Source organism: Podarcis liolepis, assembly GCF_965112155.1.
Source record: "Podarcis liolepis genome assembly, chromosome: 16".
Lineage (NCBI taxonomy): Eukaryota > Metazoa > Chordata > Lepidosauria > Squamata > Lacertidae > Podarcis > Podarcis liolepis.
This window is the reverse complement of record NC_139567.1, coordinates 43,332,488-43,347,326: the sequence shown is the minus strand read 5'-3', so window position 1 is coordinate 43,347,326 and position 14,839 is coordinate 43,332,488. Positions and strand designations below refer to the sequence as shown.

Here is a 14,839-nt window from a genome sequence, read left to right as displayed (position 1 = left end):
GTTTTCCCTGCCTCCCTCTTCAGGTTTACGGGGCTTCCAATGTAGAGCTCATCACTCGGACGCGGACTGAGCATCTCTCGGAGCAGCACAAAGGAAAAACCAAAGGTAAGCCTTTTGACCTCTCCTTGCGGGGGTCTTCCAGGGTGTACAAGGCGGGCAGAATCCTGACACCCAAGAGCCGCACTGCCTCTGTCTAGAGCCTAAACGGAGAGTGATCCAGTGGATTTGCAGTGGACGGTCCACCCGTGTTTTAACCGATTGCCAGTCCAGTTAAAATCAAGGGCTGTAGCTCAGTGGCCAGTCCCAGGTTGAGTCTCCAAAGGCATCTTCAGGTAGGACAAAACCCCTCACTAGGAAGCCTGGCGAGCCGCTGCTGCCAGTCAGTGCAGGCAACACTGGGCTTGATGAGACCAACTCAGCCCAAGGCAGCTTCCTATGTGTAGATGCTCTACTGCTGAGCTGTGGCCCGTTCCCAAAGTCTCAGAGCTGGGATGAGGGCTGACGACCGAGAGCATTGAGAAAGCCACAGGTTCCCAGCCTGGGAAAAAGCTCTACTGGTGTGTCTGTCTTTTACAGGCGGGAAAACCCCTCTCCAGTCCTTCCTGGGCATTGCCGAACAACATGTGGGCCCCAACAATGGGGTGAGTAATAAGTGGGGGCAGCAGGTATGGGGGACACTGCACCCCAGAGGCCATTTGAAGGCTCCTTTTGTTGTACAGTGGTACCTTGGTTTAAGAACAGCTTAGTTTATGAACAACTTGGATTAAGAACGCTGCAAACCCGGAAGTAGGTGTTTTGGTTTGTGAACTTTGCCTTGGAAGCAGAACATGTTCTGCTTCCAGTTGAGTGTGTTCCATTGGTAAATTGAGTCCCCTGCTCCTATGGGAAAGCACACCTTGGTTTAAGAAAGCTTTGGTTTAAGAATGGACTTCCGGAATGGATTAAGTTTGTAAACCAAGGTACCACTCTAATAATGTTTTGCAGCACAGCTGGAGATCTTCAGACCAAGGGCCAGATGTGGATCTCCAGGCTTCTTTGCTTGGCCCCTGGGACTCTCCCCAGGCCACGCCCCCTACACAGGCCAAGCCCCTCCCGAGCCACGCCCCCTACACAGGCCACACCCCTCACTGCCCCTTGTTTTTGCCCCATCCTGAGCTCTGCTAACAGCTCCAGGATAGAGGACAGAGAGGGTGTATGTTTGTGTAGAAACCAGCCTAGTGCATGAAGGTAAAATTTGCATTTCTCGTCCCACCCCCTTTTGCCTCCAGCTCCACCAACCTCTCGCATGTGGCCCCCAGAAGCTTGTCTGAAAGGCAGTGTGGCCCTAAGGCTGAAAAAGGCCTCTGTCCGTTTTTTCAGGTTTTATTGCTGATGATGGTTCCATTCATTCATTCATTCATTCATTCATTCTCCACACCTCCTCATTTAATCCCCAGAACAGCCCTGCGAGGTAGATTAGGCTGAGAGGGATTGACTGGCCTGAAGTCACCCAGCGAGAGCTTCATGGCCAAGTGGGAAGATTCGAACCCTGGTCTCCCCGGGGTCCCAGTCCGACACTCTAACCACAATGCCTTCACTGACTCGCTGTCCCCCTCGTAAGGTGGGATAGAAAGGATCTCAAGCAGAAACCAAGGCTTCTTCTGAGGATACCCTCCCTCCAACCTTGCCTTGGTTTCCCAAACACCGCCCCCACCCCCTAAAGTGTCTGGAGTGCCGACATCCACCCAAAGTCCTCCACTAGAGTTTAAGGAGTATAATGATAAGGTGGAACATGCGCAGAGGAGGGCTACCTAAATGATGAAGGGTCTGGAAACCAAGCCTGATGAGGAATGGTTGAAGGAGCTGGGAATGTTTAGCCTGGAAAAGAGGAGATAGGAGAGGCATCTTCCAATATCCAGAGGGTTGTCACTTGGAAGATGGAGCGAGCTTGTTTTCTCCTGCTCTGGAGGATAGGATCCAAACCAGTGGATTCAAGTTATAAGAAAGGAGATTCCAACATTAGGGAGAACTTTCTGATGGTAGAAGCCGTTCAGCAGCAGAACGGACTCTCCTCCATAAGGGGTTTTAAGCAGAGCTCGGCTGTCCACCCACCTGGGATTGTTTAGCCGCGCTTCCGGAATTGGAGGAGCTTGGACCCCATGACCCCAGGGGTCCCTTTCCAACTCTCCGATTTTGTGTATTCTCAGAGTGTTGCGAAAGAACGATGTCAATCGACATTTGATTATCTCCTTCTACCGGTCCACAATAGAAAGTGTCCTTTCATACTGCATCACGGTGTGGGATGCTGGTTTGACATCAGCTGATAGGAAGTGCCTACGGAAGGTGGTAGGGATGCGGGTGGCGCTGTGGGTTAAACCACAGAGTCTAGGACTTGCCGATCAGAAGGTCGGCAGTTCGAATCCCCGCAACGAGGTGAGCTCCCGTTCCTCAGTCCCTGCTCCTGCCAACCTAGCAGTTCGAAAGCATGTCAAAAGTGCAAGTAGATAAATAGGTACGGCTCCGGTGGGAAGGTAAACGGCATTTCCATGCGCTGCTCTGGTTCACCAGAAGCGGCTTAGTCATGCTGCCCACGTGACCCGGATCGGCAAGTCCTAGGCTCTGTGGTTTAACCCACAGCACCACCCGTGTCCCATGACATGAATAGGATGATGTTAAGAGTATGTAAAAAAGGAAAGATTAATATGAAAACCTTTGAAGTGAGGGAGGGAAGTCCGTGCTTGATAGAGCGTTGAGAAAATAAGTGTACATACGACCGTAGAACATTAGTGTATTTATTTTGTTTTGTTTGTGTTAAAGAAAACTTAATAAAAAGCATTAGCAAAAAGACTAAGAGAGCTGAGTGTGGGGTGCTTGTGTAATCTCGCGGTATACAAGTTGTGACAATAAAGTATTTCAATTCCAATTCCATTCTCTCTCCCTGCAGGCTCTCATCACGCAAACTTTGAGCCATGCCAACCCCACAGCCATCACGCCAGAGGAATACTTCAACCCCACTTTCGAGCTGGGCAGCCGGGATATGGGGCGCCCCATTGAACTCACCACCAAGACGCAGAAGTGAGGCTGTGGCAGGGAGGGAGGGAGGGATAGAGATCCTCCTTTGAGTGGCCTGAAGGTGAAGGACAGCCCAGGGCTCACAGTCTCTCTCTCCCCCCCCCCCCTGGGCTTCTCTGTCTCCCTCCGTCAGGTTCAAGGCGAAGTTGTGGCTCTGCGAAGACCACCCTCTCTCGCTGGCTGAGCAGGTGGCCCCCATCATTGACCTGATGGCCGTCAGCAACGCCCTCTTTGCCAAGCTGCGGGACTTCATCACTCTGCGCCTGCCCCCGGGCTTCCCTGTGAAAATCGGTGAGGAGAGCCTCCCCTCAACCAAGCTGGGCTGATTGGTCCTTCTTCACGCTTGGGCATTGCAGCGGGTTGAGCTATGTGACCCTCGAGGTCCCTTGCAGCTCCACGGCTTTACGAAATGCTCCTTTGACTCTGGGCAAGAGAGCCCAGAAATCATGGCGATGGAAGGGGCTCAGGGTCATCTAGTCCAACCCCCAGCAGTGCAGGAATCATGGCCAATTCTGGGCAGGCAGGGCTGTAGACGACACTGGGTGTGCTCACATTCGTGGCCTGAAATGCAGAGAGGTCATCCCCTCCATCCTCGGCTGCTTTTTGAGCTGCATTTACGCAGATGTTTTCTCATCAATATAGGGATTGGAGATGCCACACCCAACATGCAGGGCTTTTCTTATTCTTTTCCCCCTGTAACACCCCCCCCTAAAATTCCTATTCACAAACCTGTCATCTGCCCCATTGGAGGTGCACTCCATTGTCTTCAGAGACAGATGGATGCCAACCCAGATAGGACCTTAAGGTCCACAAATAACAACACTTTGGAGGTCCCGAGCCTCAAGGAGGTTAGAGTGGTCTCAACTAGGGCCAGGGCCTTTTCAGCACTGGCCCTAACGTGGTGGAACGCTCTGTCACAAGAGACTAGGGCCCTGCAGGACTTGACATCTTTCCGCAGGGCCTGCAAGACAGAGCTGTTCCGCCTGGCCTTTGGTTTGGACTCGGTCTGACCCTTATGTTTCCCTCCCCTTATGGTCTTGATTTATCGGCTACTTTAAAATGAGGCTGCATTTTAAATTGCATTTTAACTTGTATTTTAAATTGGTTTTTCCCCCCCTTTTCTCCCCCCGTTTCCCCCCGTATTATGTTTTTACTGTGATTTTGTTGGTGTTACCCGCCCTGAGCCCGGCTCTGGCCAGGGAGGGTGGGGTATAAATAAAATGTGTTGTTGTTGTTGTTGTTGTTGTTGCTGTTGTTGTTGTTGTTGTTGTTGTTGTTGTTGTTGTTGTTGTTGTTGTCATGTCTATTCATTTCAGTGGCTCTGAGTAGGACTAATGTTCCATAAAAGACCTAATCTCTCTCGTTCTCTCCCCACCCGGCTAGAAATCCCCATTTTCCACATCCTCAATGCCCGCATCACCTTTGGAAACCTCAATGGCTGCGATGAAGCTGTGGTCTCAATCCGAGGGGCCGGCAGCCCTGGCAGTGACGCCCCGTCGCCAGGCAGTGATCGCTCCAGCATAAGCAGTTCCAGCTCTCTTGGTACGTTGGGGGGCAGAGGAAGAACATAAGGGAAACCTGCTGGATCAGGCCCATGTCCCATCTGGTTCAGCCTCCTCTTCTCACAGTCACCAGCCAGATGCCCCAAAGCAAAACCCACAAGACTTGAACACAAGACCCCTCTCCCCTCCTGCAGTTTCCAGCAACTGGGATTTAGAAACTTAACTGCCTCTGTCTGTGTATCCATAGCAGAGCCATTGTGGCTGGCGGCCATCGACAGCCCTTCACTACTCCACAAATTTGTCCAGTCCTCTTATAAACCCGTCTTGGTTGGTGGTTGTCACTGCCTCCTGTGGCAGTGAGTTCCATAGATTAGCTATGTACTGTTTGAAGAAACAGCTGGGAGCCTTTGGAGGGGGGGGGTCCCCTCAGCTCTGTGAGGCACGAGGGAAATGGATGTAAAAGGGGGGGGGGGCTTTTAAAAGGAATGGAGGGGGCATGAAGCAAGATACAAAATGTCCAACGCACTCAGAAGAAATCATAACACCACTTAGGGGCCATGTGCCCAAAATTGCTTCGGAAGTTTCAGAAACAAAATTATAATAATCAGTGCAATTTAGAAACAAGTGGCTAAAACCTCCTTCTCCTTCTCCTTCTACTTCAGCCTTCAGCAGCAATCACTCGTAGCCGAGTAAGATTGTCTTCCATAAACACGGTTTTAACAATGAGCCTGTAAGTGGCTGTGGAGGCCAATTCCTGATCCACACGTCCTTCCGCAGTGGGGACATAGGTTTCTGGGCGGGAGTTGATCACGGTGTGGATTTCCCAAGCGTGCCTTCCTCCTAGCACGTTTCTCCCTTGCATCCTGAGTTTGAGTGTCTTCAAAGCCCATGACACCTTTGGTAAAGACTGTTCTCCACTGCAGTTTCGAAAGATGCAGCCCGCCATCTTGATTCAAGATGGCGTCTGACCGTCTCCAAATACAGGCAGGAATCTGCTCCTTGGTCTAGGAAGCTCTCCTGCAAAACCTGATTCCAGCAAACAGGAAAACCACCTTCCAAAATACAGAGCAGAGCCATAGCGGAGGAAACCAGAGGAAACTTCAGGGCAGAAGTCCGAGGCCCCATTCGGCAGAGCAAGGGGGAGGGCGCAGGTACATTTTCTGGGGTGGGGAGTAAGCAGAGGAAGGCTTGATGAAGCGAGACCTCTTTGGCAGGGGGGCTGTGCTGTGGCTTTGATCCTCTCCACCCCCCCCCAGGCTCCTGCCGGTGCTATGAGATGGACCCGTCTCTGTTTGAGGCCCCGCGAGGCTACAGCGTCATTGGGACTCATCCGGAGCCCCTGCGGGGAGAAGACGACGATGACCTCCTCCAATTCGCCATCCAGCAGAGTTTGCTAGAAGCTGGGAGCGAGTATGACCAGGTGGGCCTCTCCATCTCTCCCCTGTTCCCCGAGACCAGAGCTGTAGGGCTTGGGGGATCTGTTATTCTGCATGCAGAAGAGTCACTGGCAGACACCCCATTCTGGCATCTCAAAAGACCTCCAGGAGCCTGGCTGGTGGGGAAAGCTTTGCGTAGGGGAGGTGTTACCATTCAGGGGAGAGCGAGAGTAATCTGCTAAAGCAAGGCTGGGGAACCTAGTGAGAACCTCTCAGTGGCTGCACACCAGACATGGCTCTCATCTGTATGTGCATTGCTCCTTCCAGGCAAGCAAGAGACATCATTACACAGGCCAGACAGTCCCAAGGGCTGGTTTGGTTGCAACAATCAACTATGGTTTGCTGTGACATGCAGTGTTTCTGGGCTCTCACTCTCTTCCCTCTTTTCTTCCGGTGCGTCTGTTTCTGTCTGCAATGTCCCTTCATGCCTGAACCCTAAACTGTGGTTGAACTTACAGTTTAAAGGGAATGAGCCAGCTTCAGAAACTGTGGTTTCGGCAAACCACAGTTGAACAAAGTATGCTTAAGACAAGCTGTTGCGTTCTGAAGGCAAAGGAAGGACTGGACCCTGATTAATACAACAGACACGAGGCTTGACCAGTAAGACCCTGGGAGAAAGTGCGCTTGCCACTCCCTGGCCCAGGTCGTTTTATTCACAAAAGAACTTTAACACAGCGTTTGTAAGAACCAATCAGATTTCCTCTGAGCATTTCAAGAAATCCCCACGTGGGGACAAAGTCAGATCAGAGGAAGCCTCTTATCTACAAAGAACTATTTCCTATTTGCGTATGCATACATGTTGAGGCTAAATAAACAGGAACCAAGGAGGAATGCATGTAGCAAACCCCGGAGGTCATAAAAGGAAAGACAGGCATTTTACCACCTCCATGTGAATTCTGTTCCTGGCCCTAAGATCCACCTAAAATTAACAAAAGCTACATCACAGCTACCTCTTTATATTTCTGTGTAGAATGCTTTATACGTGACTGTCAGGCATAGGGAAAATGGGGCAGAGATGCAGAGGCTTGTGGGATTAATCAGAAACCGTGTCAGTGACTCAAACCCAGTCAAAGCGATGTTTTCACTGCTGACACAATGGCTTGCTTCATTTTTCATAATTCCTCATAGCAATCCCACATGACCACCACAACTAACCATGCTTTGTTCAGATTGGGACGTAACACTAAACTCTGGTCAGCTGAAAATGGAAGGAGAACCTTCCTTTTTTCCCCTCGTATGCAGAATGCTAAACTACAGTACAAAAGCGGGCAGAAAAGTGAGGGTCCGAGCTCTCAGGTGCATCGAGGAGCAAATGTCTTCTGCTGCCCCCCCCCACCTCATCCCCTCTTGTCCCCTGCAGGTTACCATTTGGGAGGCCCTGACGAACAGCAAGCCAGGCACCCACCCCATGTCCCAAGACGGGCGCAAAGTCGACAGGTGAGCGCAGGATGCTTCTGACAACATCCCTTCTCCATTTCTGGGGTCTCCACACCAGGGGCGGGCAAACTTCACCCTGGTCAGATCTGCTTTGGGTTTCTTTAACAGAACCCCCAAGCCCTCCAGCCAGAACCAATTGCAAAAGATACATTGGGGAAAACTTTTAAGAACAGAGTGTCTCTGAGCTTAGGGATTTGTTTTCAACACTGAGCTGATGCAAAAGTCCATTCCTGGTTAGCAAAAGATTTGGTTTTGATTCAGAGACCTAACTGGACATAGTAAGGCACCTTTTGGGTGTTCCCACTGTCGTTTGTCTCCTGGTTGTTGACTCCCAGTTGTTTGTCAACATCCACAAAGAGCCTTGTTTTACTTTAAAGGCTTGACACATTTTATTACGGCCCCAAGCTTTTGTGGACCACTTCATTCGTAAAAGAAGAACATCTTTTATTATGGTATAAGCGTTAAGAACATCAGAGGATGGAACTGGCAAAATTGTAGAGGGGAGGAGAAGCATTATCCTTTCTAAGTGGTTACTGGTTTCGTATTGTGATATGTTGAAAGAGGGAACAACGGGAAGGGTTGTATTTTTCAACGTTGGCTTGGCGGTAGATGTTCTTGTCCATGGCTGGTTGGTGGGTGGGTGGGTGGGATCCAGCATTCAGTGTAGTAAACGCAGTAAAACTGTCCATTCTCACATCAGAAGAGCTTGCTGGGAGAACAGGATTCAAGGGGCCTTTTCAGAACCACAGAATCATAGAATTTGTAGAATCGGAAGGGACCACGAGGGTCATCTAGTCTTTGCAATGCGGGAATATTTTGGCTTGGCCTGATCCAGCAGGCTCTGTTCTTTAATGCTAGCTATGGAATTCAGCTTTTGGAGAAACTCATTTTCGTTTTTAAGAGACAAGTTCCTAGCCCTCATGATTCTGTGAGAACAGGATGCTGGACCCGAGGGGCCCTCTTTGGCCTGCTCCAACAGGACTCTTCCCACATCCTCACAAAATGAAATAAATCAAAATCAGTGTACAGTGGTGCCTCGCAAGACAAAAAGAATCTGTTCTGTGATTCTCTTCGTCTAGCAGTTTTTTCGTCTTGCGAAGCAAGCCCATTGACGGATTAGCGGATTAGCGCTATTAGCGGCTTTTAGCGGCTTATCAGCTTATCGGATCAGCTGATAAGCGGTTTAGCGGCTTAGAAAGGGGGGGAAGGAAAAAAAACCCACAGGAACTCGCAAGACATTTTCGTCTTGCGAAGCAAGCCCATAGGAATTTCGTTTTGCGAAGCACCTCCAAAACGGAAAACCCTTTCGTCTAGCGAGTTTTCCGTCTTGCGATGCATTCGTCTTCTTGCGGGGCACCACTGTATGTTATGCAGTGGTACCTTGGTTCCCGAACGGCTTGGCTCCTAAACAAATCGGCTCCCGAACATCGCAAACCTGCAAGTAAGTGTTCTGGTTTGCAGATGTTTTTTGGAAGCCGAATGTCCGTTTTGGCTGATGGCATTGTTTTCGGGTCAATCAGCCAATCAGAAGCCATGCCTTGGTTTGCAAACGTTTTGGAAGTCAAACGGACTTCCAGAATGGATGGAGTTCGGGAATCAAGGTACCACTGTAATTCCATTCAGGCAGCAGAATCACCGTATTTTTTGCTCTATAAGACGCACCAGACCACAAGACACACCTAGTTTTTGGAGGAGGAAAACAAGAAAAAAAATATTCTGAATCTCAGAAGCCAGAACAGCAAGAGGGATCGCTGCGCAGTGAAAGCAGCATTCGCTCCATAAGACGCACACACATTTCCCCTCACTTTTTAGGAGGGAAAAAGTGAGTCTTGTAGAGCAAAAAATACGGTAACTCTCCCCTTGGCTGATATCATTTAACTGAATTGCAGACTTAAGCAGCCAGTTACCTCTCTTTCCTTTGCTCCTCCAGGACGCCCCAGCACACGCCCCCGCCCCGCCCCACAACCCCACAGCAGCCCCCCGCGGCGCCCACGGCAGGCAGGGGGCCCAGCCACCCGCTGCCCAGTTACGCAGAGCAACTCCGCCTGGCCATGGAGCTGTCCGCAAAGGAGCAAGAGGAGGCCGAGCGGCGCTCGCGGCAGGAAGAGGAGGAGTTCGAGCGGATCCTGCGCCTCTCACTCACCGAACAGTAGCAGAACAACCCCCCCACACCCAATGATCCGGGGAGGGGGGGCGCTGCGCGATGGTGGGGAGCCGGCAGCACCCGTGCACAATCCCCTGGCCTGCCTCCAGGTGGCGCCAGAGCTCCGCAGACTCTGAGGACCCCCCCTTTCTATTCTCAGCCATGCCAAGTGACTTATCAGCAAGGATTTTGGGTGGGGGGGGGCCAGGAATGGAAGAATTTGGGGGATGGGGGAGGGGCGTAGAAATACTGACCCGACTGGGGAGGCGCCAAATGCGCCCCACCTCCCCAACACTGAGCCATTTAACAGCCCTCCCCACTCCTCGATTGGGGGGGGGCTGGGCAGGTAAGTCTCAACGAACTGGAGGTTTTTGCACGGTGGAGGCACTTAGGGGAGCAAAGTGGCGGGGGGGAGAAGAGAAGCAGAAATGCATGCTCCCCCCCAAAAAAACACACACACACTCAAAACACTTCATCCCTGTCTCTGTACAGCCTGCCAGACTCTTAGCTTGGTGTCTTCCCCATCCTGCGGTGGGCAGGATCCGTCCTCACGGTTATGCATTGCCCATGAAAAGCATCCCACCCTCCCTTTGGGGCTGGGGCAGGGGGCGGCTGTGTGTGTTTCTGCAATTCTGGGCACCAGCAGAATATAGGAAAGGGAGCGGGAATCAATATCAGACCAGAGTGGATCTTTTTTGGGGGGGTTGTGGGGGGGGTTGCTATGCAGCAGCCGCTGGCCTTGTAAGTTGGGGGAATTCGTGGGTGGAAATAGGAGCTGTTTAATGTCCTACGTTCCCCGATCTAACTTAACTCGCCAGCCTAGATGGCTTTGAAAGAGAACTGGACAAATTAATGGCGCAGACTCTTCTCACGTTCTTATTACAGTCGTACCTCTGTTCTCAAACGGGATCCATTCTGGGAGTCCGTTCTGCTTCCAAAAACGCTCGAAAACCAGGATGTGGCTTCTGCCAATCGGAAGTCACAGAAGCCACGTCAGACGTTCGGGTTCCAAAGAACGTTCCCAAACCGGAACACTCACTTCCGGGTTTTTGGCGTTTGGGGGCCAAAACGTTCGAGAACTAAGCTGTTCGAAAACCAAGGTACGACTGTAATAATAATTTGAAATAGTATTTTTTTTCAATTTATATCCCACCCATCTGGCTGGGTTTCCCCAGCCGCTCTGGGCGGCTGACAACATATAGAAAAACACAACAAAACATCAAGCATTAAAAAACGGAGTATCTTATACGGACTATAAATAAACCAATAAATCGATAGAAAGCAATAACAATAATACCCCCCCCCCCAAATAAACCACCCTCACCAACTGCTATTAGCTCTGGGAGGGAGGAAAGCCTAAGTTGTTAGCTCTGGAGGGAGAAATTTAAAAATAGAAAATTAAAGTTAATTGGAGCCATAGAATTGTAGAGTTGGAAGGGACCCAAAAGGGTCATTTAGTCCAACCCCCCATGATTCAGGAGTCACAGTTTAAGAATCCAGATTATGGGAAATTAGCGTTAGACAGGTTTAAACACGTTCTCAAGTACTGCTTAATCTCTCCAGCCCCAGTCTTCAAAGCAGTCTGTGGGGCTGCTCATTATTTACAAACTAACTAACTAACCAGGAGAGAATTTAATGTCATTTTTAGTTCAGGCTAACAGCTTTCATTTAAAAGCAGCAAGGTTCTAGCCCTCATTGACACCAGAGATACATGTGGCTGATGGGCAGGAAAGCAGAGTGACAAGGTGGAGTCGTGAGGCTGCTTACAGAGTAGACCATTGAAATTAATGGACCCAAGTCAGTCATATCTATGCGCTCCAATGGGTCTACTCTGAGGAGAATCAGCTTTGAGTACAACACCATGGTTCCAGCTCCATCCAAAATGTATTGATCTCTTCCCCTTGCCTGGGAGAAACCATCAATGTCACAAGCGGGGGGGGGGGGGAGAATAAAATGGCAGAATGGATAGGTATTATACAGGGACTTTAGCGTTGCATAGTTGGAAGGGATCCCTGGATCATCTACTCCAACCTCTTGCAATGCCGAAATTGCAGCAAGGTGTTGGTTTAAGTTTAAAACGTTGCACACCTTGATAGCACACAGCCTTCCCCCTCCCTGCAGTGGGTCTTCCCTTCACAAGCCTTTTTTTTAAACTTGCGCTTGAATCAGAGCAGGAAAATTGGTGCCCAGATATGGAGAGAAGCAGGAGATGATTGGCAAGGAAGGACGTTGGTGGGCGGGGCTAGGGGAAAGCAGGCGGAGCAAAGGATGCAAATTTTACCTGTGTTCACTCTGCTCTATCCTCCATCCAGAGGCAGGACCAGAGCTCCAGGATGCATTTCCAGGCAGAAATCTTCAAGCAGAGTATAAAGCAGGGGCAGTGAGGGGTGTGGCCTGTAGGGAGAAGGTGGGGCCAGGGAGAAGGTGGGGCCTGCAGGGAGGTGTGGCCAGGGAGGAGGTGGGGCCTGTAGGGAGAGGGTGTGGCCAGGGAGGAGGTGGGGCCTGTAGGGAGAAGGTGTGGCCAGGGAGGAGGTGGGGCCTGCAGGGAGAGGGTGTGGCCAGGGAGGAGGTGGGGCCTGCAGGGAGAGGGTGTGGCCAGGGAGGAGGTGGGGCCTGCAGGCAGAGGTGTGGCCAGGGAGGAGGTGGGGCCTCTAGGCAGGGGTGGGGCTAAGGAGGAGGTGGGGCCTGGGGATTCCAAGCGCCCAATAGAGAGGCAGGATGGGAGGGACGCCACTTTCTGCCCTGCATTTTGAAAGTCCACAGCGCTGGGATAATTTAACCTGGAGGTGGATCCTGGAGATAAATTCTAGATTATTTTAATCTGAAGGCTGCAATTCAGCCAGTAGCCTCTGCCCTTCCCTGCCGCCCAGCACCAAGTGCACTTACGAACCCTGCTCTTCAAAAACCCAGGTCTCTCCTGCCTGATTCCCAACCCTCCCTGTTTGGTATCAACGCTGCAATGCTGCTTTTGCCTAAACATGGCTTCCAAACTCCAAAGGGAGGGCAAGGGGAACCCTAAGTGCCAGGCGCGGGGGGAGGAAGCAGCACCCCCCAAGCCCGGGAAGTGGGGCAAGCTTTCCTTGACATCTCCAGGGCTCCAGTTGCTGCCTACACCTGAGTCAGTGTAAATGGGCAGGTTGATTTTGAAGGCGGAGACGTGTGCAGCTTGGTGCCCCCCTAGCAGCGAAGAACCGTAGAGTTGAAAGGGACCCCCAAGGGTCATCTAGCCCAACCCCCTGTGATGCAGGAATCTCAACATGATCATACACGCCAGGTGGCCACCCAAGCTCCGCTTACAAACCTGCCGGGAGCCTGTTGTACCGCCAAGCAGCTCTCGCCGCCAGAACGTTCTTCCTGATGTTGAGTCGGACTCTCCCTTCTCGTAACTTGAAGCCATGGGTTCGGGTCCTGCCTTCCGGAGCGGCAGAAAACAAGCTTGCTCCATCCTCCACGTGACGGCCCTGAACCCGCCTCACTGTCCTCTGCTCTCCCACAGATCCCTGCCCCAAACTCTTCGCTTCTTTTCCTCTTTGAGACAGAGCTCGGAAGTTGGCGGACGTCACAGTAAACCATGGTTTGCTCAACCAAGCCAGCGGCTTTGAAATGGAAGGTTTCAGCCATGACCACTGGCTTTAAGGGAGGGGTCTGTATGCTGCAGCTAAGGGTCTGCTCCAGTTCTTATTCCTCCCCCCTTCTCCCTGAAAAACACACCTCCCCTGGTGTAGCCCTCCTAGGGCGTCTGGAGCTCTCCGAGGTCACGACAACCCCCGTTGTTCAATGGTGCTAACCTACACACAAATACACACACACACACACATGCCTCTTCCTTGTCCAAAACCTTTGCCAGGCAATGGCGGGGGGCCAGAGATACGCCTCTAGGCCTAGTTCTCAGACGTGCCCCAACCTCAACACCCCACCGAGACAAGACAAATGTGTCGTGCACAGTTTGGGGGTGGATCGGGGGTGGGTGTGGCTCTTCGGAAAGGCTGTGGGTCCTTAACTCCCACGTGCCAGGGGGAAGCCACTCTCTGAGGGGAGGGACCACAACAACCAGCCTGCTCAGGTGTGTTACCTACACAGAGACACAAAATAAAACCTCGTGAACCTTCGCTGTCTCCTGCCTCCGTCCTTTTGGCGTCTGTTGGGAAAGGGCCGTAGTTCAGTGGCGGAGCAACCAGTCTGCAGGCCAAACGTCTCCAGGTACAGTTGAGAGAGGCTCTGCAATTCTGAATCTGGGATCTACCATGGAGCTATGGTTTTAGAAGAAGCTCTTTCATTTTATTTAATAAAACAGTAAAGGGACCCCTGACCATTAGGCCCAGTCGTGACAAGACTCTGGGGTTGCGGCGCTCATCTCACTCTATAGACCAAGGGAGCCGGCGTACAGCTTCCGGGTCATGTGGCCAGCATGACTAAGCCGCTTCTGGCAAGCCAGAGCAGCGCACAGAAAGGCCGTTTACTTTCCCACTGGAGTGGTACCTATTTATCTACTTGCACTTGGACGTGCTTTCGAACCGCTAGGTTGGCAGGAGCAGGGACTGAGCAACGGGAGCTCACCCCGTCGCGGGGATTTGAACCGCCGACCTTCTGAACAGCAAGCCCTAGCCTCTGTGGTTTAACCCACAGTGCCACCCGCGTAAATCCTGTCCCTCATGGTTTGTTCCCCCATTTTATTGTGAAGTAGTTTAGGCAGAGAGCAAGCCATCTAAGGCTGAGCTTTGTGGCCGAGCGCTGATTCGAACCCAGTCCCTCCTGGGTCCAACTCTGTCCAATGACAACACAGCCCTGGAGGCTATAGAATCAAGAGTTGGAAGGGATCCAGCGGGACTGATAGACACATATTTGCCCTTTGACAGACAGAAAAAAGAGAGGCCGCGTCTGATGAGCACCTTTTAACTGCACGTATATTTTAATCAGCGTTTGCGCATGAGCAATGGCCCTTCTGCCTTGTCCCCCCCCAGCCCCCCCCGAGGTTACGGCTTTGCAATACAAGCATGGTGGGGAGGGGACAGCCCCCCCTCCCGCTCCATTCCAGGGATCCCCAAAATTCATTGGCACGTCCTCACAATTCAGGGATGGCCTATAGATCTTTTCTCCCCCTTTTCAAACAGCTGGCACTCAACCCTACTACATATTGCTGAGAACAACCTCCCCCCCCCCAAACCAAAGATGTGAGGCAACTCATCAGGGCCCCGGATATTTGTTCCGAGCCATCCCATAATACCCCACCCATTCGCTCAGCACAGAGGCCACCCGATCCGCTCTCCTCT

At 51.6% G+C, this 14,839-nt stretch overlaps 1 protein-coding gene across 5 annotated transcripts in view; it reads left to right on the top strand.

The window, feature by feature from the left end:
• Positions 1–13,677, top strand: part of ANKRD13B (ankyrin repeat domain 13B) — a 34,038-nt gene extending 20,361 nt beyond the window's left edge. Inside the window, exons 8-17 of one of the 5 annotated variants that reach the window (XR_014520077.1) lie at positions 24–105; positions 577–641; positions 2,924–3,054; positions 3,185–3,342; positions 4,435–4,593; positions 5,810–5,973; positions 7,350–7,426; positions 9,357–11,956; positions 12,028–12,064; positions 12,212–13,677. Coding sequence is in view for 1 of the 5 variants with exons in the window: in XM_083479897.1 (XP_083336023.1) it covers positions 24–105; positions 577–641; positions 2,924–3,054; positions 3,185–3,342; positions 4,435–4,593; positions 5,810–5,973; positions 7,350–7,426; positions 9,357–9,579 (1,059 nt within the window). In the remaining 4 variants the exon portion in view is untranslated. Of the gene's footprint in view, positions 1–23; positions 106–576; positions 642–2,923; positions 3,055–3,184; positions 3,343–4,434; positions 4,594–5,809; positions 5,974–7,349; positions 7,427–9,356; positions 11,966–12,027; positions 12,176–12,208 lie in introns of those variants that run through there. The other 4 variants (XR_014520078.1, XR_014520079.1, XR_014520080.1 and 1 more) reach the window with 4 other exon arrangements.
• The last annotated feature ends 1,162 nt before the right edge of the window (positions 13,678–14,839 follow it).